At 42.1% G+C, this 27,023-nt stretch overlaps 1 protein-coding gene across 1 annotated transcript in view; it reads right to left on the bottom strand.

Moving 5' to 3' along the window:
* Window positions 1–27,023, bottom strand: part of LOC145399059 (SET domain-containing protein SmydA-8-like) — a 59,354-nt gene that overhangs the window by 4,175 nt on the left and 28,156 nt on the right. The window contains exon 7 of the mRNA XM_080271802.1: window positions 24,694–24,878. Within this exon, the coding sequence (XP_080127928.1) occupies window positions 24,694–24,878 (185 nt within the window). The remainder of the gene's footprint in view (window positions 1–24,693; window positions 24,879–27,023) is intronic.

The following is a 27,023-nucleotide window of genomic DNA, read 5'->3' as shown; positions in this document are numbered from 1 at the left end:
GGATGACGATCAGATTTTGCTAAGTTCCAGTGTTCTCCTAGAATATATGGAACAGTCGAATCTACATCCAGGTTCCGACTGTGGTTCTGGGTGAACAGAGGCAAGGAGGAAACACTTTTCTCGGCGTGTTTGATCAGTCTGTATTAGTGCTCTGGATGGCTTGGAAATATTTTTAAACACTACATCGATGCTGCATAAACTGCTTTGCTTTTAGGAACCAAGACGCGAAATTCTTAAAAATTAAATTTACTAAAATTACGAATGCGCCTCATACAATAGGGGATTAAGCGGTATCTTAACACCGAGCTAAAAGTGCAACTCCATGTTTGATTGGAAAGCTACGTTACAGTATTCAAGTGTTTCCTAATGTTCAGTGAATCAGTGTATTACTGTGTGAAGTGTAAATGGCAGGAATAGAAGCATTATGAACAACATGCACCTCCTACCATCTCCTTTATCGGAAAGTATGTAACCAAAGAAAATTTGACTGCACTTGTGAATAAATTATTAAAAAACATTTAGTACGTAGCAGTTAAAAGGCATGATACTATGAACTAGGACATAACCAGAAGATACTACTACAGCTCAGTGACAGCGACTGCGACACCTAACAACAGGATTAAATTACCATATAAGGAATGCTTTCCTCCAACACTGAGCTGAAGAAAATTATCTGGCGTTAGCTGGAATAAATAAACTTACTAGAGTTATCCTGACCACGAGAGGATTACTGGTACAAAGCATTAACACTTTCGGGTTCCTATAACCCACTGTCATATAAAAGGAATCGTTTTCCGCCGACTGCAATACAAGAGTACTCCTGACTGTGAAAGGGTAAAAGAGCGTCTGGTGGCAAAAGCAGGCTAAGTGCTTATGTTGCTGTGGCCATGTTGATAGGAAGCTTATGAAAGATTAAATTATTTCAGTCTCATGTACATTTATATTTATTCCTGCTATATCCTGACGGCTCTATTCGGCTTACGAGAGAGTTTTCAAACTAGCTGCCCTAAACAAGAATTTTGTCTGTAAGTTGCATGCATATACTCGTAACAGGGAAATAGCTACGTCATCGGACTGAAGGAGTTAATGATTTTATTTCTTAGCTCCTGCTCATCTTCCATACAATGAATGCCTCTCTCTCTCTCTCTCTCTCTCTCTCTCTCTCTCTCTCTCTCTCTCTCTCTCTCTTTCTCTCTCTCTCTCTCGCTCGCTCGCTGTGAAAACATGCAAGCCATCCGCAGATGGATCCTGGTGGGTGCCTGAGCAGACGGACTGGCAAATGAATGGGTGAGTGAGTGAAGTGGGTTTGGGTGGACGTGTGGGTGAGTTTTTTATGGAAAGGGTGGGCAGGGTGGCAGGGAGGGTGGACTGGGTTGGTTAGACAATATAGGAGGATGGGCTTAATGGATGGACAGGATGGGGTTGGTGGGTGATCTGCTGGGTGGGGTAGGCAGGCTAGCACAGTGGGTGGAACAGGGCGGGTGATTTTTTGTAGGAGTGGTGTGTACGGTGGGTGGATGGGTGGACTGGGTTGGTGGGGTATACAAGATAGGTGGTTTGGCCTCGTGAGTGGGTGGGCTCTGTAGGTGGATGGGTGAAAGTGTGGTTCCCAAAGGACAAAACACGAGACGGGCTTTCTACACTGGGTGAGATGGCAGGTATGGAGGCTGGTGGGTTGGTGGGTCCATGAGGTAAATAGGTCCATAGTTTGAATAGACTCAAGTCTAGGGCAGATTGGCTCAGGTGACAACTCAGGTCCAATGGGTGAAAAACATCAATGGGTAAAACTGGTTCAGAAGTATGTTTCCCCATAAGGAGAAAAATGGGTCTATGAGGAATAGGTCCATGGGTAAAGGGGTTCGTCGGGGAAACAGATCCATGTGGAAAGTAGGTACAGCGGGAAAAACGAGTTACTGGGAAGAAAATAGATCTATAGAGTCAAAATAGGCTCATGGTTATAATAAGTTGCCAGAGAAATAGGTCAATGGGGGAAACAGGTCCTTGGTGAAAATATATTCATGGTTAAAAACAGGTACATGGAGGGGAATACAGGTCCATGGAATAAAAAGGCCCATGGGAGGAATAGGTCCATAGGGGAAAGTAGGTTCATGGTGAAAATAGATCAATGGATGGAATAGGTTTAACAGGGAAATAAGTCCATGAAGGCAAATGCGCCCATGAGGTAAAAATAGGCCCATAGGGGAAAGCAGGTGGGTGTGGGAATGAACCCAAGGGGATGTAGCCGAACACGTGCTTATGTGCTACAATGTCAGCCTTCAGTACGGCATTAATATTCATTCAGGCTGGAGTAAGTCTCGTGGTCAGTAACAACACACAACTGCCAGTTATGGCGAAACATTGTGCCATTTATTCTCTCTCTCTCTCTCTCTCTCTCTCTCTCTCTCTCTCTCTCTCTCTCTCTCTCTCTCTCTCATACATAAACAGAGTAGAAGGATGTACACTGTTCACTAGTTCCGTCAATTAATTATCATTTATATTAACCCTCCAGCCGGTGACGTAGTTACCACCAGACGATCTATTCAGCTAAGAGAAGAACTTTTGAACTGGATGTATGGCCTTAATTTCTGGAGGGTAGGGGGGCTATAGACCCCCCCCCTAGTATTTTCTGTAACTTCAACTAAGATTGAGGGTTCAATAACCTGAATCCTACCGCAGGCGTGTAGGAACAATCTTGATAAGGATGCAGCATAGTGCATCAATAATGTTAAATGGCCAAATTGTTGGTCATAGTCTGGGCTGAAAATTCAGACTGGCAGAAAGTGACGCCTTTTATTTAAACACCCAACTCCATCACTAAATATACATGCCTCATTAAACATCAACTTTTAGGTAAAATCAAACTGGAAGATACCGGATGGTATGCAAACGTAAGCGTTTCGATTTAATTTTAAGTTTGTGGTACGGAGGTATAAACATTTTCTCTAACCCCCCCAAAAATCTGTTGAAAATTACGGGACTGCGAAGGGTGCCATACAGTCTTCACTAACCCTTCACTGCTGGGCTGCTCTTCTAAACTATGGCTTGCTGCCTCAAAAACAAGCTGTAATGTGGCGTCGTATGACTGAAGGGGTTAAGTTGTTAACATTTGTACCACCTGGTTCAATGGTTTGCACAAAATGATTGTCATGGCACTTTTTTTCATTCCCATTTCGAATGTTGCTCATAATGAATATCTGTCAATCTATCTATCTATCTGTCACCCAGTTCTTTTTTGCCCCATCAGGAGCGTAGGGGCCTGGGGCTGGCCTACCCAGTCCCGAAATTTAAGATAAAGATGACCAGGCTCGACCGTCAGTGTAGTAATATGTAAACAATAAACTCCAACCTTCCTTCGGATGTAAACCCTTATGGACTCCATCTGGTTGTAGTGCCTTAGTCCACTAGACTAATAGGCATGGCGCTGACGAGCAACCAACACGTGGTGGCTACGTGCAGCTGCGTCATCCACACTTAAGCCAAATTTCCTCATATACTCCTGCACTCGCTGTGGGAAGGACAATGGTCAAACCCTACCGAGGCGCTGTCTACCGTTAGGGGGCGCTGGATCCCTACATAGTGTATGTACTGTAATGTACTGTACTGGTAGGACGACCGCACAAAAGCGCGGGTCGACGGGTCTGCTCGGCCACACAGACCGGTGTTAAGCAACAACAACCAACAAGCGTCATTTGGTACATGGTTACCATCCAACGTAGTAAATGATTCCCGAGTTAAAGGAAACCACGTGACTTATCAATCGGTGTACAGTCATCTGTAGGCGAGTGGATGGAGGTTGCCCCCAGCTACTACAGTCATAGTGAATCTCCCTCGATATTAATCTTCAAATAGTCTTCCACAAAGTGACGCACTTTATTTTCTTACATATATTCTTATCTAAATATCATCGTGGTTTCGTTGCAGTATGACTTAACATTTTACGACTGTGTTTACACTACGGTCTGTTCGACGTGTTCCTCAACAATGCTGATAGACAGATGCTGAACTTTGATTTTTCAAAAACTCTCTCTCTTACCTCTATGTATCTGGATGTGACAGATTACCGTGCATGGCTAGCTTTGCATGACAGATGAGTAGGAAGGAGCAGGCGAAGACTCAGGCAATCATGAGTGTCGTACTGTGTGTAACAAAACATGAATATGTAGTCCTCTGTTACCGTCAGTCTGTGGGTCACTTAGCACAAAAATTCTCAAAGATTTAGGTGACATAAAGCGCGCCTTCAACTTAGGTACCGCACCTTGAGTTCCTGAGCTATTTGGTATTGAAATATAGGATCCCAGGGCTCAGTTTCCATCCACCCATCATCCAGTCCCTCATTGCCCAGTCAGAAGCATAGGAGCTCTGAGCTAGGCTACTCAATATCCAAATATTTGGGGAAAGAATTGGCAGTCTTCATCCCTGAGAGGCATTGCGAACAATAAATCCTAACCAACCCTCCAAATTAAGGCGTATGGGCCATCTCTGGTTGAAGTGTCTTAAAATAATTTCATTTGTTCAGGTTCTTCTTCATTCACTTGCCTATTACATTATAATTATTTTTTCTCTCAGCAATATAGCACAACCTCCATCCATACACAGAGAAAGGCAAAATGCAGAGCACAGGATCAAGTTTATTTTCAATGTTTCGCCCACCAGGGCATCTTCAGGAATAACACCAGCGGACAACACTGTCACGAATCAAATTCGCGACATTTTCCTTTTGTGAGAAACCACGAACTATTAGTGGAAAACTCACTGTGTATCGTTCAGTTAACCGTTTCTCTCTCCATTTCGATGGTATACTTTTTTCAAAACATTCGTCACTGTTTCAAGTGACCGTTCTAATGCACGTCATTAAGTGCTCTACTGAGCGATATTATTGTTTCTATATTGTTCGCCCCTGCTTGCCTCAACCGTTGGCCATGCCTTCTTCCGGCTGGCCTGTGCGTCCTACCACACGCATCGTATTTGAATCAGTCTTTTGTCTGTCACGACGGAGTGTGGTTTGTGCTCCAGTAGTGAGAGTGAGAGAGGTCTTCTAGCACCCAGACTCCACTAGACTACAGTTCTCCAGGCTCCCACCCTTCCTTGGTGATACGCTACATTGACCAGTATTTCTTTAGTTTTTTTCTTAGTTTTAAAATAATTATTTTTGCTAGTTTTGTGAAAGAGTGAGTGAGTGCATTCCGTTTAATATTTGAATTCATTTTGCTCTATGTAACGTACATTTATTTATTGTAATCAATAAATTTACAGTTCTTTCCTTTGAGCTTAACTGTTATTCGTGTTTTATTTCACCACGAGCTTCTTTAGTCTTATTATCTTAGCTCGCACAACTTACTTATTTTTCATAACTGTACCTAAAGCAGTTCTTTCATAATAATTCTGATATCCGTTGTGCTAGCTAGGGGTTAAGCTTCAGCAAGAACCTGTCTGTTATTAATATTAAATACTGATTGTCAGGGGGTAAAAAACTCTCAGGGGCCTGCAGTACCGACTGTACAGCATTTGTGAGTAATTAATCTCCGCTGTGTACTGTAGAGAGAGACAGCGTTAATTCTCATCTTCTGAGAATCGGCAGCCAGCCGGAATAAAATGGCGATCTACTTGCCATAAATTTATTAGTCGTTGAACTTCCATTAAATTTTGGATCACACGCATTCTTAAATCACAAAATCCCGTTGACAACTACTGAGTGAGTGAGTTTTCCACTAATAGTTCGTGGTTTTTCACAAAAGGAAAATGTCGCGAATTTGATTCGTGACAAACACTCCACTTCTTAAATAGTCCCTAGCCTGGCTGGTGACCTAAACACAACAAGGAAACAATTATCTGGCTAACCTGGCTGTTCGATAGTTAAGAGGTATGCCAATGGCTTCGCTAACATAATGAATCCATTGTTTTGGTTGATAATACTTACATTTGCAATAAAAGTGGACTCATAGCATCTACGTTCCATGGTGTTGTCTACATATCTAGTAATTTTAGAATGTGTCCAGTCGGCATTATGGCCTGTGTCAACCTATGTTTCACAATGGCATTATTCATATTAAAACTCTTCATGTCATATTTGTGTTCCATCACTCGTTTCTCTAAACCTCGAAATGTTTCACTAACATATATTTTCTTACATCCTGAACAAGGTACACTGTAAACTCCTGCCTGCCGTACATCCTGTCTACTCTTTTTCCATCCATCCATCCATCATCCAATCCTACGCTGCCCCATGAGGAGCGTAGGAGCCCGGGGCTAGGCAGTTGGTCCTGACATTTAAGATGAGTGACCAACCTCACTCATCCCCGAGTGGCATTACGTGAGCAATAAACCCCAACCACCTCTTGGATATAAACCTTTACCGGCTCAATCCGACTGGAGCACAATATTTACCCACTAAACCATCAGGCGCCAAAATTTGGTAATATGGTTACCACCCAGCGTAGTAAATAGTTTCCTGGTGTGCAGGAAACCATTTGGCTTGTCACTCAGTGTAGAGTCACCCATAGGCAGAAGGAAGAGGAAAGAATGAAGGAATGAAAGACAGAAGAGGGAGTGTAAAGTCACCCGTAGGCAGAAGGACAAGGAAAGAATGAAGGAAAGATAGAAGATGGAAGGAAAGAAGGATGGAGGAGAGGACAGGCCAGACACCCGAGAGCAGCACTACACTGAGTGAGTGGATGGTGAGCGCCCCCACCTACTCTTTTTCTTTTTCAGTAAATCGCCCAGGTGGGTGAAACGTTGAAAATAAACTGGATCCCGTACTCTGCATTTGGCCTTTCTCTGTGTATATTGTTGCAGTCGTAGCTGCTTTCGACACAACCTCCATCCATATTCACTTTCAGATATTATCACTTACAAACAACCACACATCTCAGGACAATTATGCAAAGATCCCATTCGTTGTTAACATTTGGCACTGCATCGTTTCTGTTCTTTCTTCGGCCTTAGTGTGCACTGCTTGAGAGCCAGCAGTCCTCTCTCTCTCTCTCTCTCTCTCTCTCTCTCTCTCTCTCTCTCTCTCTCTCTCTCTGCTTTGTGTGTGTGTGTGTGTGTGTAAACTTGTGCAGTCATCCTGCTGGTGGTGCTTAAAAGTAACAAGGCACTTCCCACTGACTGACCACAGAGTGGGAGAAGTCTGGAAATAGGACGTTCCAGGTACCAGCCCATCCCACTGGTTGGATAGGGTTGTGGTTATAGCCTAGAGGCAGTGGTTTAGGCACCTCCTGTTGGGTAAGAGCTTAACACGAGGAGCCAATTCAAGGAAACACGTTGCACTGGGTGGTTGGGTAGGTTCGTATCAGTAGGCTTAAAATGTGGGTTTTGCTGCGCATTTGTTAATCAAGTGCCAGAGATGGACATACATTGCTAGTGCATCAACTATGAAATATCGTATCTCTCAACACCCACCACCAGTTTCATGTCCTTTTCTGTCTTGCTAGTTACACTCACGCTATCAAAACAATGGCGAGAGTCATGTTTGGCTTGACAATTGTGTTTTTTTTTTTTTTTTTTTTTTTTTTGGGTGTGTATATTAGTTGGCCTGTCTGTGTGAACAAAATGACTCAGTTTTTAACAGATTTTAACTTAACTTGCCAGAGAAGTTGACAATCAACCAAGGGGGATGACCAATTGTTTTTATATTAATAGGTTATGGTCGCAGAGCTAGATCAGCGTCTGACATAGCAAGGTCAACTTAACCTTTTAATCCACTTAACACCAAGCTTGAAAGACTGACTAATGTAAGATATTTTTTTTTTTTTTTTTTTTTTTTTTTTTTTTTTTGAGAACTGTTAAAAGTCAACACTGGGCACGGCCAAAGTTCGACCTGTGTTTCTGTGTATGAACTAGATTACTAAATTAATTTTCACCTAATTTGAACCCAACATGATGAATGGCCTGAGAATCACTCATGGGGTTGACATCGATTTTAGAACACTACGTCATATGCCAAGGTCAGTCAATATTTTTATCTGATTCAGACCAAATTTTGAGGAAACCTTCATGATGAGGCAAGGATAAAGGGATTCGATTTTGAGAGTTATGCCAAAGTTCAAGGTTAAAGAGAAAGTTCAAAGATCAATGTCACCTGATAGGTTAATTCAAACATTTTGATCCGAGGTGGACCAAACTTGGTGGCACGGTTAACAGGCAAGCAAGGATGCAATGATTCCATTTTGAGAGGAATCGTCAAAGTTCTGAGTCACAGATTAATATCAAATATTTAGCTCCCAGACCAACATACTGGTTCATGTGTGGCACTTTTTGAATGCTGCTGCTGTTCCAGTTGTTCCATGTACATTATCGATAGACAGATAGGTGGATATATTTAGACACACAGATATATCGACAGATATATATTTCTGTACCCTAATTTTTTATATGATCATATCATACAAGTATCCCTGTCTCCCTTGAACATTAACCATCCCACAAACCCACCTTCAGCTACATTCTACTAAGTGCCAGCCCTTCATCCACCTGTTTTCCCCACTGACCTATTCCCACCTTCCCTGTTTTCTCCCACTGACCTACTTCCTGGGAACCTATTTTCCATTATGGACCTATTTTTAGTCAAGGGCATTTATCGTGTGTACCCATTTTTTTCCATGGACCTGTTTCCCATGAATCTACATTCCCATGGACCTATTTTCCCATATGGATCTATATTCCTTGAGGGCCTATTTTCCACCATGGATGTATATTTCCCTTCAACCTATTTTCCTTCCATGGGCCTTTTTTCCCTGGACCTATTCTCCCCATGGGCCTATTTTCCTCATCGACCTATTTTCTCCTCATGGGGAAACACCGAATCTCCACATAGACCTATTTTGCCATGAACTAAATTCCCCAAGAGTCTACTTTTACCCACTGGAAATATATTGCTACTCGGACCAATTTCCCCAGAGCAATACTCCTCATGGGCCAATTCTCTCACATGGACCTATTCCCCCCATGGACTTATACACCCCATGGTCTTATTCCCCATGGATTTACATTCCCACTGGCCACTCACCTACCCATCCACACACACACAGCCTCACCTAGCATTGTCTAAAAAGTACGAAAATGACTTCCAAGTTCACACACACACATTAGATTTAACAGTACAGATACTGAACCAATCACTGAAACATCTATTTCCTCTTACGTATACATACAGTATTTTGTTACTGTCATAAAAGCACTTTACTGTATTTTTCCGTACGACAGATACTTAATTTCTTTCCTAAAATATCCGCATTTCTCTGTTACCTTTTTATATCCATTAATACAACAAATACTTTGCAGTCCTTCATCATGCGCATTTTCCGCCATGTTTTAATGCATGTATATGATGCACACAATCTCCACCACTTCGGAAACTACCTTGTTCATCATTCACAACTGTGTTTTACACCTTGCCTACTACACTCAGCAGAATTATGGCCCACGATTTTGTGACTAGACTGGCATCACCAAACTCATCCAGGCTCTCTAGCATATTGGCCATAAACAGTTTATTGCACTTCCTCCCCCGAATTTTAACAATGCTATCATGCATTTCGACTCTTGTTTCCGTCACATTCGATTTACCCTTTTCACGTTCTTCTTCGTTCTGCCATTAAACGTGCTTTGGCACATCATTGTTTTACAGCCAAACCCAATCCTGCTAATCGTTTGAGAGGAGAAGACAGTGCAAACTGCAGAAGAGGGACCCAGTTTACACAGCGTTTCGCCAAGCATTGCATCTTCAGGAATAGCACTTTTGTTGTGTGTGACTACCGACCTCTGGCCCGAAGGCCCAGGTCATTAAGCCAGTTTGATTCTTTTTTTTTTTTTTAGTTTTTCTTTTATTGTTAATGAAATCATTACTTAATGTATATACAAAACAAAAGCAAAAACTAAAACTAAAACAAAAGACAAAACCTAATATAAGATCCTAACACCAATAAGAGTAAACCCATCCAACAAAGCGCAATCCTACACTAACACCTAATGATCCAAGCAACTAATTGTCTACCCTAATTAAGAAAGCTTAGAAAAAAACTGCAAAACATTAACATATGTACAAAAAGTGAAACACTTCTACCGACAAAACACCATCGACTGGAAGTGCCCAATACCTCTCTATACTGCACACTTTCACTCATCAGCTGGTGACTGTCAGGCAACGCACGAGGTTTAATATAGGGGACATGGAAATAGAACTGAAAATAAGAAGTTATTCTGGAAAGAGGTGCGGAAATGTAGAAGTGAAAGCGGAAAGAAATGTGATGGTTTGAAGGATGCAGGTAGTAGATTACTAACTCATGGATATGATGTAAGGACCAGATGGAAAGAATATTTTGAAAGCCTGATGAATGGGAATAGAGAGAGCAGAACGGCTGTAAACATGATTGGTTCTGGGGGTGTGCAGAAAAGGAATACAGTGCATGGAGACGTGACACTCGTACAGGTGAAGAATGCTGTGAAACGGCTGAAAAATGGGAAAGCAGATGGGGTTGATGAGGTGTATGCAGAGATGCTTAAGTGTAGTGGAGAGAGTGGAATGAAGTGCTTGTTGGAGATATGTAAGAAGGCATGGATGAGTGAAACTGTGCCAGCACAGTGGAAAATGGCTGTGAATGTACCTCTGTACAAAAATAAAGGTGAGCGAAGTGAGTGCAAGAATTATCGTGGCATAAGTTTACTGAGTGTGGTAGGGAAGGTATATGGAAGAATTATTATAAAGAAAGTAAGAGAGATATCAAAAGTCCTAGTGAGTGATGAACAGGGTGGCAGAGAATGTTTGGATCAAATATTTGCAGTGAGACAGGTAGCAGAGAAGGCTTGTGAGAAGGACCATAAGGTGTTTATGGCATTCATGGATTTGGAAAAAGCATACGACACAGTAGACAGAGAGGGATTGTGGAAAGTTTTGCGCATGTATGGTGTAGATGGTAAGCTGTTAGGTGTTGTCAAGAGTTATTATGATGGTAGCGAAGCATGTGTAAGGGTTAATGGGCATCTAAGTGAGTGGTTCACGATCGGTGTAAGCGTGCGACAAGGTTGTGTGATGTCCCCTTGGTTGTTCAATATATATATATGGGTGGGATGATGAGAGAAGTAAAAACAAGAGTAAAGGAGAGAGGGATGGCGCTGGTAATGAATGGTGATGGTTGGAATATCTCAAATTTGTTGTATGCTGATGATGCAGTACTGCTTGCAGGTACCGGACAAGAACTTGGTAGGCTAGTGCAGAGTTTTGCTGATGTCTGTGAGCGTCGTGCCTTGAGAGTAAATGTAGAGAAGAGTAAAGTGATGATTACTGAAAGAGAAGGTGACTCCCAATGTGATGTCACAGTGAATGGAGAGAGACTGGAATTCGTGAGAGAGTTCAAGTACTTGGGTACAGTAATAGAAAAGAGAGGAAAATGTGCAAAAGAAGTTGAAAGTTGAGTGACACAAGGAAGAAAAGTGGCTTGTGCAATGAGGGCCTTGATAAGAAACAGAGGCTTGAGTGTTGCGGCTGCACGAGGCTTACATGAGGGAGTGTTAGTGCCAACTTTAACATATGGGTGTGAGACTATGGTGTGGCATGAAAATGAAAAGTCAAGAGTAAGAGCAGTGGAGATTGGACTGCTAGGGAATGTATGTGGAGTATTGGTTGGTGCTTAGTATATGATATAAAGTAAAGACTAAGTATTTTATTTTTGTAACAATATACTGTATAGTCTTATGGACACTTATTTGACGAATTTGCATGTTTCATGGAATTTTCCCTCACTTATGATGTAGTACGTCAAGGTAGCGAGAGAGCCAAATTTTAGGGTCAGTTTTGAAATTGGGGGTAACAAATTAGTAAGCAACAGGTGATAATAAGTCAGAACCATTTTGGCTGTTGACCAGTGGATTATCTAGAGTCAAACGTATATTAGGGACGTTACGAGTGGTAAAAACTACAGTGGTACACTTAGGGACAGAAAACTTAAATCCCCATTGCAGGCCCACTGGTGGACGGAATCAAAGGCTGCTTGAATCCGCCCAGCCGAAATCTGTGCATTATGCAAGGAATGCCATATTTCACAGTCGTCAGCATAGAGTGAGTATTTAAGATTCTTTGGGATGGGAGCTGGTGACAGAACATCACTAATCATAATACTAAACAAAGTAGGGCTAAACATGCTGCCCTGAGGAACCCCGTTTTCCCTGGGGAAAAAAAAAAAATCCAGTATTATGTCAAGGGGCAGGTAGACAGACAAAATTCTGTTCCTTAAAAAAGTTGAAATAAAAATTTAGCAAATTACCTCTTAAACCACAGGCATAGAGCTTCATTAATACGAGTATACTGTACTGCCACATCATGTCATAGGCTTTATCGATGTCCCTATCATGAATTCTTTATTGCAAAAGCCTCAGAAATGCAATGCTCCAAATTCATTTAATGATATGGTGAACTTCTGTATTTGTGGAAGCCACACTGTCAATTGATTAACAAATTCTTCGACTCTAAAACAAAAAGAAGCCTATTATTAACCATTCGTTCCATGACCTTCCACAGACAAGAAACCAACACAGTAGGACGAAGTGAAATGGGATTCATAGGACGAACAGCCTGTTTGGGCATCGGTATGACGTGAGCAGTGCCATGAGTTTGGGAACTTTCGGGGTGTGCAAAGCTCATTGCACAGTGCTAAGAGCTTATTCGGGTTGTCCTGATCAAGATGCCGGATCATACCATACTTGATGGCATCCATTACAGGCCTTGTGTCTACAGAATTTTATGGCAAGGAGAAGGTCATCTGTTATAAACTCTTAGTTATACGGAGAGTCTACGTCTTCTTTGGCAAAGTCTAATATCCGTAGCTCAGCCGTGCACTTATGATGTTGGAAACCCTGGTGGTAATTGGTTGAGCTACTCACATGGGAAAAACTCCCAGGGAGGATGTTAGTTAAGTCCACGGGATCGTCACAGATAGATGTTATCCACCTGCAGAGGGGTCACAGGGATGTTTAGGCATTTATCATTTAGTATTTTAATGGTGGACCAGACTTTACTGAGTGGGGTAAAACAATTCACTATGGACATAAACGATCGCCAGGAGTCACGTTTAGCCACTGGCGAGCAGTTGGCCACAATATACAAAAGTCATGTGCGTTCTCAGATCGAATACTGTTCACCACTGTGGAGTGGATGTGGAGCGGTTGCATTGAGGCAGTTGGACAAAATTCAAAATAAAGCCATTAGATTAATCAATAATCCTGCCATCATGCTAGACCTTCCTCCATTATCAGTGCGTAGAGATGTTGCTGTTTTAGCATTATTTTATTGACATTTTTACCGTAAGTGTTCAGACGAACTGGCTTCAATTGTTCCTCCCCTTCACATTTTCTCCCGAAATACTCGGGCAGCTGGGAGCGCCCATAAACTTACACTCTCTCCCCCGCAATGCAGAACCTCTGCTTATCAAAATTCATTTATCCCCAGAACTACTACTCTCTGGAATTCACTTCCTGGGAGTTGCTTCCCACAAACATTTAATCCACTTCAATTCAAATCCAGTTGTTATAAATATTTTATGAATGGAGGATGCCTTTAGGCACATGGACTTATTTTTTTTCCCATTTGTTTTTCCTTCCTCCATTCATTATCTATTTAAAAAAAAAAAAATCTAACTGTTCTCCTTTCCTCAGCCGGCGCCTGTTTGTAAGCAATAAAATTTTCCTCAGTAGGTTAACTGTCAAAAATCCTGTATTTCCTACTGCATTTCCTTAACGCATATCGGCAATCCAGTGTCCACCAGTGAGCTCTATGTTTTGCTTGAATTGAAGAAGTTTTGGGAATAGCAGCCTCAGCAGTGTTTAATACAGAATTGTTTTAATTTTGAACTTTTACATTAATGGTCTCCCCAGATAAATCTAATTCGGCGATCCTTGAGAAGGATCCCCAATTTTCTTTCGTCAATTTTGGAAGTTGAGGGCCCAGGAAATTGATGTATGAATTATAGAGACAGATGGGTAGATGATCACATCCCAAGGAGTCGTCATAAGGCCCTCACGAGAAATTGTGATGCATAGGCTACCTGGTGAGGCCAGAGATAAATCTGTCGGAAAAAGTACCAGTGGGCTACAATCATGTCCACGAGTCGCTCTACCATCGTTCAGAAGACGGAGGTTGGGCTGCAGTATTAGGTCGGCAACTTGCTCCCCACGACAACCAATCCTCGAGCTACCTCACTGATGATGACGGTCTTTAAACTCGCCCAAAACTAACTTATTTCCAGTTAAGTGTTCAAATAGTGAATTTAAAGCATCACTATCAATGGGGACATGTGGAGGACAGTAAAGAGAGCAAATAGACAGATACCTGTTATTAAAATCTTACTCCGCGCGCAACAACTTCCAGAGTAGAATTTAGAGCCACTTCTGTTTGTGGGTGTGATTTGTAGGTGTAAATGGCAACTCCGTGACCATCATACCTTTTATGCGAGTGGTAGTGTTTGAACTGTGGTGGATCAGGGTGATCCTCCAGGCGCGTCTCCTGTAAATAAATAACGTCTGGCCTGTGTTGGCTATATATAGATAGCAAGATCGCTATACTGTATAATTTATTCCCAAGAGTCTTACAATTCCACTGTAGCACTTTGAATGTGGCAGTATAAGATTTACAAGGTGTCACTGAGCTTTTTTTTTTTTTTTTTTTTATGCCGCCCGCTACCTAGCGAGCTACTACCGGGGAAACTATCCTGGTACTTATCCTGGTGCTTGCTGATGGGAACCTCCGCTTTATCATCCCAGAGTCTCCCGAGGAAAAGCTAGCCTTTCTCTCGTTGGCGCAGGAACAGAAACTACAGTACATGAGAATGTGACTGCTTGGTAAAGGTGGCCAGATTAATCTTACGGCCAAATTAATCTTATTTGACTTGTCAGACAGGTTTAGACCGTACTGACTGAGAAGCAGCAGCAACCTGAAAGTAAGAAGTTGTTACAGGGATGTCAGTAAGAGAGTTAGAGTGTATAGGAGCAGAGAGAGTGGCAATAGTGCCGGAGACTGGGTCAATTTGCGCTCCTATGTCCACATCACGGGACGGGACACAACCGCCGAAGCATAGGAGACATCAGGCTTGGAAATAACATACAACTCTCTCACTTTCTTCCTAGCATCGTGCATCGTAATAGGATGTGCCCTCCGTTGCCTCCACTGTGCAGACGTCCTTCTCCTCCTTCCGTTTGGGACAATTCCTCGAGGAGGCGGAGCGAGCACCCTTGCAGTGAAAGCAACACTCAATCTCTGTTGTGCAGTACAGTGGTCTGCATCATGACCCACAGCTACACATTTGCCACATTCTAAGCTGGTGGCCCGACAAAACTTGTCATTATGCCCATAAAGTTGGCATTTAAAGCAGCAAAGTGGATTGGATGTATAACGTCCTATGTTAATTTTATAACCAATTTTGACATTAATGGAAGGAAAAACTTTTCCAAAGGTCAAAATTATCGTCGCGGTCTTCGTCCTTTTGCCTTCCAAGAATCCTGTTATAAAATGAGCATTGATCACATCTGCTTGAGCAAGTTCACGTATGATGTCATCCTCTTCCATAACCCTACAGGTGATTTCACCTTCGCAGGAATTCGTGGACTGCGGGATCCTCGACTTATCATCATAACAGTGAAACTTACGCAGCTTCAATAAATCCCTCACCTGGGACGAGTTGGGGGTCTTCACTAAAAGATCTCCACTAGCAAATTTTTCCATCTGTCCCACCTCACCAGCACAGACGTAAGTCGCCTTGCTGATGAGGAATGGATTGAGACTGGTCAGGGTGGTCGAACCAACATGTAACAAAACAAATGATGCATTATGTACACTGATGTCTAGCGGTGTACGTGTCAGGGGCCTGTCAGTCTGGGTCTGGTGCGCCTGGGGGCTGTCACTCGGTCGATCAGTCATAGACCCGTCAGCACCACCTCCCCCCGTGAAGGAGGGAAAGGCAGCAGGCGTATGCGACGTGGCAACCCTATCGCCCTTGCAGGGGAAGTGGGAAGAAAGAAACGAACAAAGGATAACACACACAGGGAAAACAATTACGGTTGAGATTACCCGGCCAAACCACTCTCAAGAGGCCGCGTCTGTTAATTCACACCCCACAGCAATCAGTGAGGGGGACCCTCCAGAGGTGAGTAGGCAAAGGTAATCTCGGTAAGTAGAGGAGATATACATACTTTCTATATTTCTGGACAGAGAAGGGAGGAAAATTAGGACTTGCTAACCTAACTTAAAATACCCTAAAGGTGAGCAAAAAACTAAAGTCGGTGGGGAAGCACTACAGCTACAGCAGACAGCTAAGCACGCACGTCCGCTCTCTCCACGACCATGCATAAAGACCCAACACACAATATTTACATCAGGCGCCTCAAGTAAGCCCAACAGTCCAGTCACTGACAATGACAATAACAATCATACCATACACAAACAACACCTAACGTGATTCACTGCTCGGTAGGTTAATTTTAAAAATAATGGTGATTCAGCACACTGGCTCCACTAGTTCCATACTCTACACTTTGTACCTTTCACTCCAAAACGTTACAGTCTATGCTGGATTCCCCACAAGCTAACCATTACCTTGATCTCGTCATTCCCATTCTTTAGGATATTACCAATATAATTTTACCTCTTTCTCTCTCTCTCTCTTTCTCTCTCTCTCTCTCTCTCTCTCTCTCTCTCTCTCTCTCTCTCTCTCTCTCTCTCTCTCTCTCTCTCTCTCTCTCTCTCTCTCTCTCTCTCTCTCTCTCTCCCCTTGTGTTTTCACTTGCATGCTATCATATACTCGTAATTCCTACTAATGCTGAGTATTTGTTAGTTCCTATTAATTCTGGGTATCTGTTAGTTCCTGATAATGGTGGGTATTTGTTGGTTCCAGGTAACTTTTGGTCCGCTATTTCTGGATAACTCTAGGTTCTTTGTTACTTCCTGTTGACTGGATATTCCCGAGTATCATATAGTTCCTCATAATGCTGGGTATTAGCAAGCGTACGATAACGTAGATAAGTAGGTTATAATCCTTCACTGTGACGTTATCGTAGGGACATAAACCAGACGCTGATACTCTCCTCACCACTGCAATAGATAAGTCCCTTCAGCCCAAAGACGTCTGTATTGCTTTCCTCTTGCTACCGCCTGACAGCTTGATTTCATTTAGGGGAACTTTACCAACTAGTGGGGTTACGTGTACCTACAGCCTTCAGTAACACCTCTGCTACATATGGCCTCCCGTAAACTGCATAAAGTCATCCAGAATTAACGAGAATATAAGGGTCAAAATGGGGTCAGCCCAGATGTGAGGTTGGTGAGGCAGTCTGATCGACTGCCAGTGTCGCCACAAATAACATTCTAGTACAGGCTGAAAGTAAGGAAGACACAAAGTGCAGAGTATAGACCCAGTTTATTTCAGCGTTTCGCCAAGGCTGTCTTTTTCAGGAACAGCCATTCCCGAAGAAGCCAGCCTTGGCGAAACACTGAAATAAATTTGGTCTCTACTCAGCACTTTGTGTCTTCCTGTCAGTTATCACAGCCAACGCTGGGTTCACCGTATAGGCAAAAAAATATCGTTGATCCGTTGTCATCTCCAGACGATTTTATTATGTTCTGAAGAGATACTTCGATCTGGAAGGTTAGATATAACTATCATTAACCCCTTCACCACAAGACCTACCTCCAAAGCTGAATAAATAGATGTAACAACAAATACCGTAGCAAGATATTGGTCAAATATACGTCATGCCACTGAAGGAAGAACGAGATTTCTTTTAACCCTTTCAGTACGGTGACGCCTTTGCTTCAGTTCTGTTACTTCCAGACGATTTTAATCCTTTCAGGGGAGGCTTCCTGTAGTGATGGGTTTAATAACGACAACGTCTATTCCCTCCTGTTCGATAACTTTCTCTTAAGCCAATACAATCGTTTTGGGAGTTGCAAAAATAATGTAATACGTCACCATAATAAAAGGTTTCAGCGTTTCTTTACTGATAAAGACTTGAGTAGGGTGGATAAAAGAAGGGAAATCAGTAAGAACTAAACGACGAAAAATAAAAACAAGTACAGAAGTGCTAAACAGATGCATGACTACATAGGGCTTTGCTACTGTGAAGCATTTTGCCTGTGAAAATCCTCAGGGTGGGACAGACTGGCCGAGCTACAGCTACAGATGCTTCTCCACCTAAAAAGAATTAGGTATATGCCGCCTGACTATCTGGGGTTCATTAGACATAATCTGTTGAATGTAAGCGGAGCACTGAGGCAGATAATATATTTTTTTTTCCCCCACGGTAAATCTCACTCTTCCCCTTGAATATGACTCACAATAGTCGGGTCACATCCGGGTCCCCACTTCAAACACTGAGTGAACAGGGATACAGGGAAACATGCGATCCCACCAGTCGGACCGGCCCGACAACTATACTTTGTCCACTTTAACTTTGCCTAAAATTGCCAAATCTCCATCTTGAAAGTTCAGCCATAACAAGACGGTGTTAACGGTGCTACTCACGAGGCAGAGCTATGGAAACGATTTAGAGCTGCAGTATTATCTTTAACTGTCAATAAACTATTAGAAATGGGTTGGAAAATAAAGAAAATCTCTGACAAGTTAAGTCGACATACTATAGACGGACTGTGGAGTTTGAAGGCAGGATGTAGTGCTCCGGTACTCTTTCTGTGTCACATGAATCACTGGACACCACAAACAAGCGTCTAAAAGTGTTGACTGTCGTACACATTCTCGTACAGGATTCTCAATTTCTCAGGTCGGTCAGAAGTGGACTCAGTTTGTTTCCCCCAACCCCTTTATACCCTGGGGACCTGAATGTGACATGGTGTATGGCGGGTCGTGTCCTAAAGGAAGGCTGACTCTGGCCAAGCTTCTGCCTTCATGACCCACGTGTAGTCGATCGGCAATAATCTAAATTTTCTTAACTACTTCTGTGAAATAAACGCGCAATACCTAAGCAACAAGTCCCAGAGAGACTATATTCCACTTCGTTACAACCTGTAAACTTATCTGTTAAAGGAGATAAAAAGGATTTAGTTTCAAAAAGAGAAAATGGGTCATAAGTCGGCCATATTCGATTTTTCCAATATTTCGACAAGACGGGCATTAACCTCCTATATGGCCCTACAACCATACAAAATATGAGGAAATTCCAACAAACGGTTTCTGAGACAGAGCGTGGAACGGACGTACGGACGGACGGCCATGATAATCTAAGATTCCACTTCGTGAGAAACGAAGTGGAATAACAAAGCACTCACAATACCTGAACACTCAGCTGTTTTCTTACTACATCCAGGCAATTTTATTATCCTTTGGGGAAACCTCTCACAATTAAGGGGCTTGAAACAAGCTACATTAAACTCCTCCATTATAACACGCCTCCTCACGTCAAACGTTGTCAGGTGGTAATAAGAGTATCATACGTTTTAAATGACGTTCTCGAGCTGAAAGGGTTTAAATCCTATGATATGAATGCGAGGTTTTTACTTTATTCATGTTACCAATATCTTCAAACTATTTTCACTCAACGTCACTGAGATCACTTTCATTGAAGGTGTTGCTGGCGGCTGTGTTTAACCCCTCCAGTTCGAGAAGTCTTACATTAGCTGAACAAAATAATCTGGAGTTATCAAGAACTTAACGAAAAATATATCACTGATGCAAGGTCGTTAATTATCCAAACACTGAACACCGCACCGTTTCCTGTAGCTCCACGAAGAATGGAGAACTTTTAAAGAAATAGTCTTTTGCTCGGTGTGACGCTCAGACAAGAACTGACTTAATTCCATCACTCCACAGGGACTCTGTGTAGTTCCTGAGTTTTTAAAATCATGTAGATGGGGACGTCCATCCCCCACACACTCAGTATAGTGCTACATTAATGCGACGCATAAGCGGTGGGCAAGCCAGTAAACCATTTATTACGCTGGCTGACAACTACACATCAAGGAAACTGACTGCTAGTGTCCTGGTGGGTTAAGTTCCATGGTGCTGTGTTGGACATGACAAAAGAAATGTATAATGGAAGTGGAAGTAGAGTGAAGCAAGGAAGATAAGTGTACTGGTTCTGTAATGTGGTACAGAAAAGAATACTGAGAGCAGAGGCTGAAACAAAAACTAAAGTTTCCACAGTGTTCTGCTGGTGTGAGCTGATTGTGTTACTTAAATGAAAAGTTAGGTGTGACGTCAGTGGAAACTGGACAGATAAGGAATGTATGTGGATTGTATAAACTGGACTCGAAATGAAACACACTTTCATACGAATGTTAGAGTAACAAAGTATACAGATGAAATCGTGGAATACTTTGTACCAAAAGGTATCGTCACACTGAATGGATATGGTAAGGGTGATAAAATCCCGTATATGTGAATCTGAAGGCGGGAGGAGGCGTGGAAGACCAAGAATATGACTCGGCATGAAAAATGAATGTGTGAGGAAGTGATGTGAGGGCACTAAGAAAGCAAAGGAATTGACATGACACAATTGAGTAGATTATAAAAGTAAAGAAATAAACATGACATGGAGAGAGATGCACCATTTTCTTTTTTCCACCCTTACACCTCGAGCGACGAGTTATTAACTATTGCTATCACCAAATGGTCTTACTCGTCCCTGACAAAACTCCCGAGGTATGAGGGAGTGTCACAAAAGTGGGTATATATATATATATATATATATATATATATATATATATATATATAATGTGCGTATACAATTAGATGGTATGGTCTGTGGAATGGAGCCAAGAATTTCGAAAACCTGTATGATGCGTGAATAAACGTTATGACAGCTTCTACTTTTTCATATTTTTCCTCGCCGACACCTGGGTTCCATCGACCCACTTGATATAATAAAACAGAGTTACGATTCTAATTACTATGATGACGAGAAGGAGGAGGAGGAGGGGCGAGGGAATTATATAATACGAGGCACTATCAAGAATTATCAAATGCCCATAATAATCAGGGAATGAACTACTAAAGACCACAAACCGCTTGCAATTCTTGTGCTGAGCATAAGCTCCTTCAGAAGGGAATTTTGTATTTAAGTAGCATTGTTAGAGAGGACGCTAGTCGTCCTTCTCGCTGACTAAACTAAAATGCAGTTGAGAAAAATATTACAACAAAGTGGAAGCAATGTGCTCAGTATTTAGCCCCTTCAGTTGGATGACGTCTTGATCATTTAATTCTTGCCATACCCTACCTGACTGACCTGTGCACCTGAGACGTATGGGGCGAGTGGGGTGTGTTTGATTCGCGGCTGCTGATTGCCCGCCCATGATGTAAATCTACAACTCTTATTTTAACACATATATATTTATATTTGTAAATTGCTTGCAAAATAAGCTGCCAGTTTAAATATGGAATAATTTTAGAAAAAAAATAGCATTAAAAGTTTACCGTTATCAAAAAATATTAAGTTAATTGTAAAGTTTTATAAAACGGTGACGTTTGAAGAAAATTATCCCCCCACGGTGTACACCTACGTCCGCATGTTGTGCTACAATACATGTCTGCATTTACTTCCATGACACTATCGGCAGCCAATCAGCAGCGCGAATCAGTCACACCCTACCCGCCCCATACACCTCACAGGCGCACAGGCCAGTTGAATAGGGTATACCACCAGACTGTATCATTCCATCTGGGAGAACCTCTAGTGGTAAGGATGCTAAAAATTGTCTCCGTTAACCGATTCTTTACGACTGCACTTTTTACCTCGCCCGGGACGGAGACCGGTGAGGTATCGTTTTTAGTCGTTTCTTTGTTTTTTGTTCCTTTGTTTCTCTGTTTGTCAGCAACATTACGGCAAAACGGCAGAATGATATTACATTAAACTTTCAGGATATGTGGGCACTGGTCCCAAAAACAAGTGATTAAATTTTGGAGGTAACCCAGTGACCCTGAATGGTCAAACTCAAGGTCACGGATTTTCAGAGGGCTATAGCATGAAACCGGTTGTAGGCAGCGATATTTGCTATTATCATCATACAGGAATTCCCACATGGGCTTTCATTTGGCACCCAGACTTTTGACCCTGTGTGACCATGAAAGGTCAAAATTAACATCATGGATATTCAGGGGGCTCTAACTCGAAACTGGTTGTAGACAGATATTTACCATCATCGACATACAGGAAGTTCCATATGGGCTTTTAATTAGTACCATGACCTTTGACCTTAAGCAACCTTGATAGGTCAAACTCAAGGTCACGGATATTCAGAGGGCTATAACTCGAATACAAACTGCACAGCCACACAAAGACACGACACATCCATGCTTCAATCCAACAATCAGATAAAAGAACTCACTTCATTCAATACACACGCACTGCAGCCCTAGCGCCCTCATACATACTCTTCACAGCACTGAACAGCTTCCCATCTACTCCATATATTTTCAAACATTTCACGGTCACCGTCTATATCCGTTCTGTTCTTCACATCCATGAAGGCAACATACAATTTCTTTCCCTTCTCTACATACTTTTCCAATAATCATCGAGCGAATATCTAATATACGCAGCCTCCACCCTTCCTAAAGCCCCCTTGTTCTTCTCCAACTTATTACTTGGCTAACTACCCTAACCCTATTGATAAGTATCTTACCATATATATTTTTCCTCTTACACCGAGAAGACAAATACCCTGTGACTGCCACACACTTCTCTTTCCTTTTTTTCCTTTGTAACCTGACCCCGGAACCCTCCCTTCCTCCCAGGCCAAACTCCACATCTTCCTCCATATCCATTCGGTCACTAACTCTCCGTATTTCAACATTTCACCACACACTTTGTCAGTCAAAGGGATTTCCCCATTTCAACTTGCTTCATTGCTTCTAATACCTCAGTTCTGCTGATCTTTTCCTCCCTTCTCGCCTCTCTTCTTCTTCCAGACATTTCCGAACCATGCCACTCACGCTACTTTCGTTTTCCATATTCAGTAATACCTGAAAGTGTTATCTCCATATACTTTCCTTTTATCACTGCTTTTCCAACATTCTGCCATTTTTACCTATCACTTCTCTGCTACTTCCCTTATCACCCTGTCTAACTTTCTTGACTACCTTCCAAAGCAGTTTCTTACATTCCCTCCACCTTACACTCAGATTTTCTCCAAACTCCTTATCCACTCCTTTCTAACTCTCTCTTACTAGTCTTTTCACCTCTCCCCTTTTCTCTCCATATAACTCTCCTCTCCGTCTCTCAGCATCCACCAATCCTCTACTTTCCATCGTGTGACCACATGCTTCATCTTATCTGCCACAGCTCGTTTCCCGTCTTCATTCTGTCCGACAAGGAGGGTGTGATTTCACCCGTTTTTGTTTGTTTGTTTGTTTGCTTGCTTGTTTGTTTGTTTGTCTGTTAGCAGCACTGCCCAATTACTAAAAGAGAGATCTGGACCAAATTTGGTGGGTAGATAGCCCATGTCCCGGGGAACAATCGGTTAACTTTTAAGACGGCTCCGGGTCATATTACAGATTCTGGATCCGGAAAACATTTCTGGTGAAACTCAATCAATGCTGAGAAAATCTACCTCACTATGATGAGTGGATTCGAAATTATGTTGCCCTTGGAGAAGAGATGCGCTCCAATGAGGGCCCCTCTAGTGTCATCATGCTATTCCTTGCTCCCCTTTTTGTTTCCTCTTCATCCTACATATTGCCTCACATGCTGCGCAGATTTCTTCCATCTCCTCCGTCTGCTCCAAATCACATCTACCCATTTGCTGCTCCACTTCACTCTTGTATTCTTTTTTTTTTCTCTGCAGCCTTTCTCTTTGCAGGAACTACTTCCTCCTGCCTTTCCCTCCCTCTGTTCACACAACGTTTTTGCACTTCTGCCCTCGACACTAGCATGTAGTGATCTGATAGCCAACTCTCTCAATTTCGTCCTACTTCTATACACTATCGTGTCCAGTGCAGATCTTCTCATTCGCTCATCCATACAAAAAAATTATAAATCCTTGTCATCCGTTCATCTTCCACACCAATCATCCTCATTATTACCCGCCATGCATAGCTATGGATCATTTTATGCTAAAGGAAGGTATTAGCTGCTGCCAAACCCTTCCCGGCACCAATGTCCCCCAAATCACTTCCATTCCCATACACGTCAGTCGCTACTGACTCACCAGCCATCCCATCTACCCTGATATTCCCCACTTTTCCAACACCTTCTCACTCCTCCCAAATTTTTCCAAGTGTGCTTTTACATTTGTCCAAAACTCATTTTGCAACATATATTTTCACATAGATTATCTCATATATACCCATATACAGTACTGTATTTGTGTACTATGCACAGTCAGTACAACTTTATATCCTACAAAATTTAAAAATCATGGTTTTTATATTGTTTTCAAATAAGTTTGTAATTTTCAAATATATCAAATTATTCTGTTGTATCTTTGTCTTAACATTTGTATTATTTCATACAAATCACTTTATGTTGTACTTACCTGGAGACAAGGGCAACTTCGAGTTTTTTCTGGACAAACTCCTTCCCCTCCCCCCAGCGAAATGCCTTCCCGTACACTTATGCTTCAGACCAGTATACTTAGTTTACAGAAGACTCCCATAATGGAAAATCTTTACAAGGCTGAATAAGCTCGTGCGGCTGCAGCAATAATAAACTAAAAAAAAAAAGATGTCATTCTAGTGAAGACAGCACTGCAGCATGACCTACCTGCGTGCCGTCCTTGGTGATGATGTCGTTTGAAAGTAGCATCTTAGCCAGCGCCACCAGTGCCGCCTGCAGCTCGAAGAGAATGGTGCCACGCAGCAGGGACAGGCCGGGCTCCACCGTGTCCGCCAGGCTCAGCAACTCTCGGCATAGCTCTGCCTTACGCTCCAGCTGCTCACGACTCAGGTCTGGCGGGGAAAGAGGGTGAAATCAGATGTAAATATGAAAATGCCTAATCTAAACCAATGGCGATGACAGGACATATGGAGGAGGATTATGGCAGTTAAGTCAGATGATCCAGCAAGGCAGCCCTTGTCATAGATAGAGTTAACTGCCATAACTGGCAGCATATAGCGAGAAGGAATATGCTGTAGAAAAACTGACAGGGAAATTCAGAAGAATGGACAAAAGCAAAACATAACATACGAGTACACTACAACAGTGCAACCCAGATGAAAGACAAAAAGCTTATTTTATCTCTTCTAAGCAAATTTATGACTGGGACAAATTTAATATTTAAAGCTTTCCATTTATATGCAAAAGACTGAACTATTTAATTCTTGCTACCTCCAAACGATTTCATTCAGCTCAAACACTGACCCAGTACCATATGAGGATGGAGACCAGCAAAGGAACAGGGAGACATCAATAAACTCAGGTGTACAGAGAGAACAGGAGGAAAGATCCAAAAAATAACAGTTCTCTCCAGAGTGCACATCGCCGCCACGCTAAAGCGTCGTGTAGCTGACCTGTCGCATAAATAGCTTCGTGATATTGTTCTACATGTTGAGCACCAAAGCCACTACACTATAATGAACGTACAAGTAAAATATTGCCATTTTTCGGGGAGGTTTTTACAGTTATCACACTATAATTTTAGTTGTAATGAAACTGGTCATCATATTCAGTCTAAACCAGTTAAAAATAAAAAAAAAACATCATCATTTATCAACATCCTGAACTTATTCCCACGAACGCAGGAAGCACCAGTGTCATACACACGAAAAATGCTGCGAGTATTCTCTGGATGACATTAAAGTTAACCATGAATGTATTATAAGCAAAAAACAAATAAATGCTGCCCAGTTTTCAGCGTGTTAACCGACTTACATCGCTCTGGTAGCGTGTGACTGAACTCGGCTCCATCAGCTGACAGGCACACCGAGGTAGATTTTTCAAGCACTGGATTGTGTGTTGTCTGTGTTAAGTAATTTTGCCTACAGCACAATTCAGCAAGAATCAGTACCAGACCTAGAGGTTTTTTTTTTTTTTTTTTTTTACTCAGGATCGGAATTCTGTAGTGTAAAATTATTGTTTTTTCCCCCATTTGTTTTTCCTTTCTCCGTTCTGTTATTAAAAAAAAAAAAAATATGGTAATATGCCACAGGACGATTTATCAATCTTAACCCCTTCCGTACGAATATATATTACTGTAGTATATTCTGGGTGCGCCAGACGATTTTATTCAACTTAGGACGGTCCCCTTGTAGTAAAAGAATTATTGAAGGTTGTATCTAACTTCACTTTGATAAGTCTATCGAAACCGGAATAATATCACCAGGTGGCAGAAATAACAAAGTACGTCATGGGAGAGAAGCTGTTACTACCGAGCAGCTTGTGTGGCGGTGTGGCGGCAGGACGAACATCATGTGTACCACCCACCCAAATGAACATGTAATGATGCTAAGTAAATATAGTCAAGATCTTTACAGCCGAAACATGCACTTTTCCATAATTTCAGAACCAATTAGAACAAGTAATAACCACTAAACGTCTTTGCCTGTGACTCGGAATGAGTTTAAGAATAAGAAAGACTGCAATACCAAGCATGCAGGTGTGGAATGTGGTCATGGGGTTGTAAGAGAAGCCAATACAAGATTTATGGTGATGGGAGGGAAGCTAGTGATGTGTAAGGGATGAAATATTTCAAACCTGGTGTACCCAGATAAGGTTGTACTGCTTGTTAATAACGGACGGGATCTTTGCTGAGTACCATAGAACTTTTATCATTGCTGTGAGAGAATACTGAAAGTGTAAAGTGATGCTCGTCGAGAGAAAAGATGATTCATTGTGTGACAATTGGTGAATGAAAGAAGACAGATTGGTGGATTATCTTACGTCCGTTGATGCAGTTACTTGTAAATACCGTATGTAAAAGTGTGAAGGAACTGGAGAGCAGACTGGCTCAGGGAACTTACGTGGCCTTTGTCACGAACACCTTGATACGTAACAGAGTAAATACAGAAGCTGCAGACAAAAAAATGCATGAAGGAGTTGTTGTCCACATCTATGCTACAAATGACTGAAACCTTTATATGGCATGAGTATGAAAA

This window comes from Coenobita brevimanus, chromosome 47, assembly GCF_032717465.1.
Source record: "Coenobita brevimanus isolate Jiangsu-jjx chromosome 47, ASM3271746v2, whole genome shotgun sequence".
In the NCBI taxonomy this organism is placed as follows: domain Eukaryota; kingdom Metazoa; phylum Arthropoda; class Malacostraca; order Decapoda; family Coenobitidae; genus Coenobita; species Coenobita brevimanus.
This window is presented reverse-complemented; position numbering and strand designations above follow the sequence as displayed.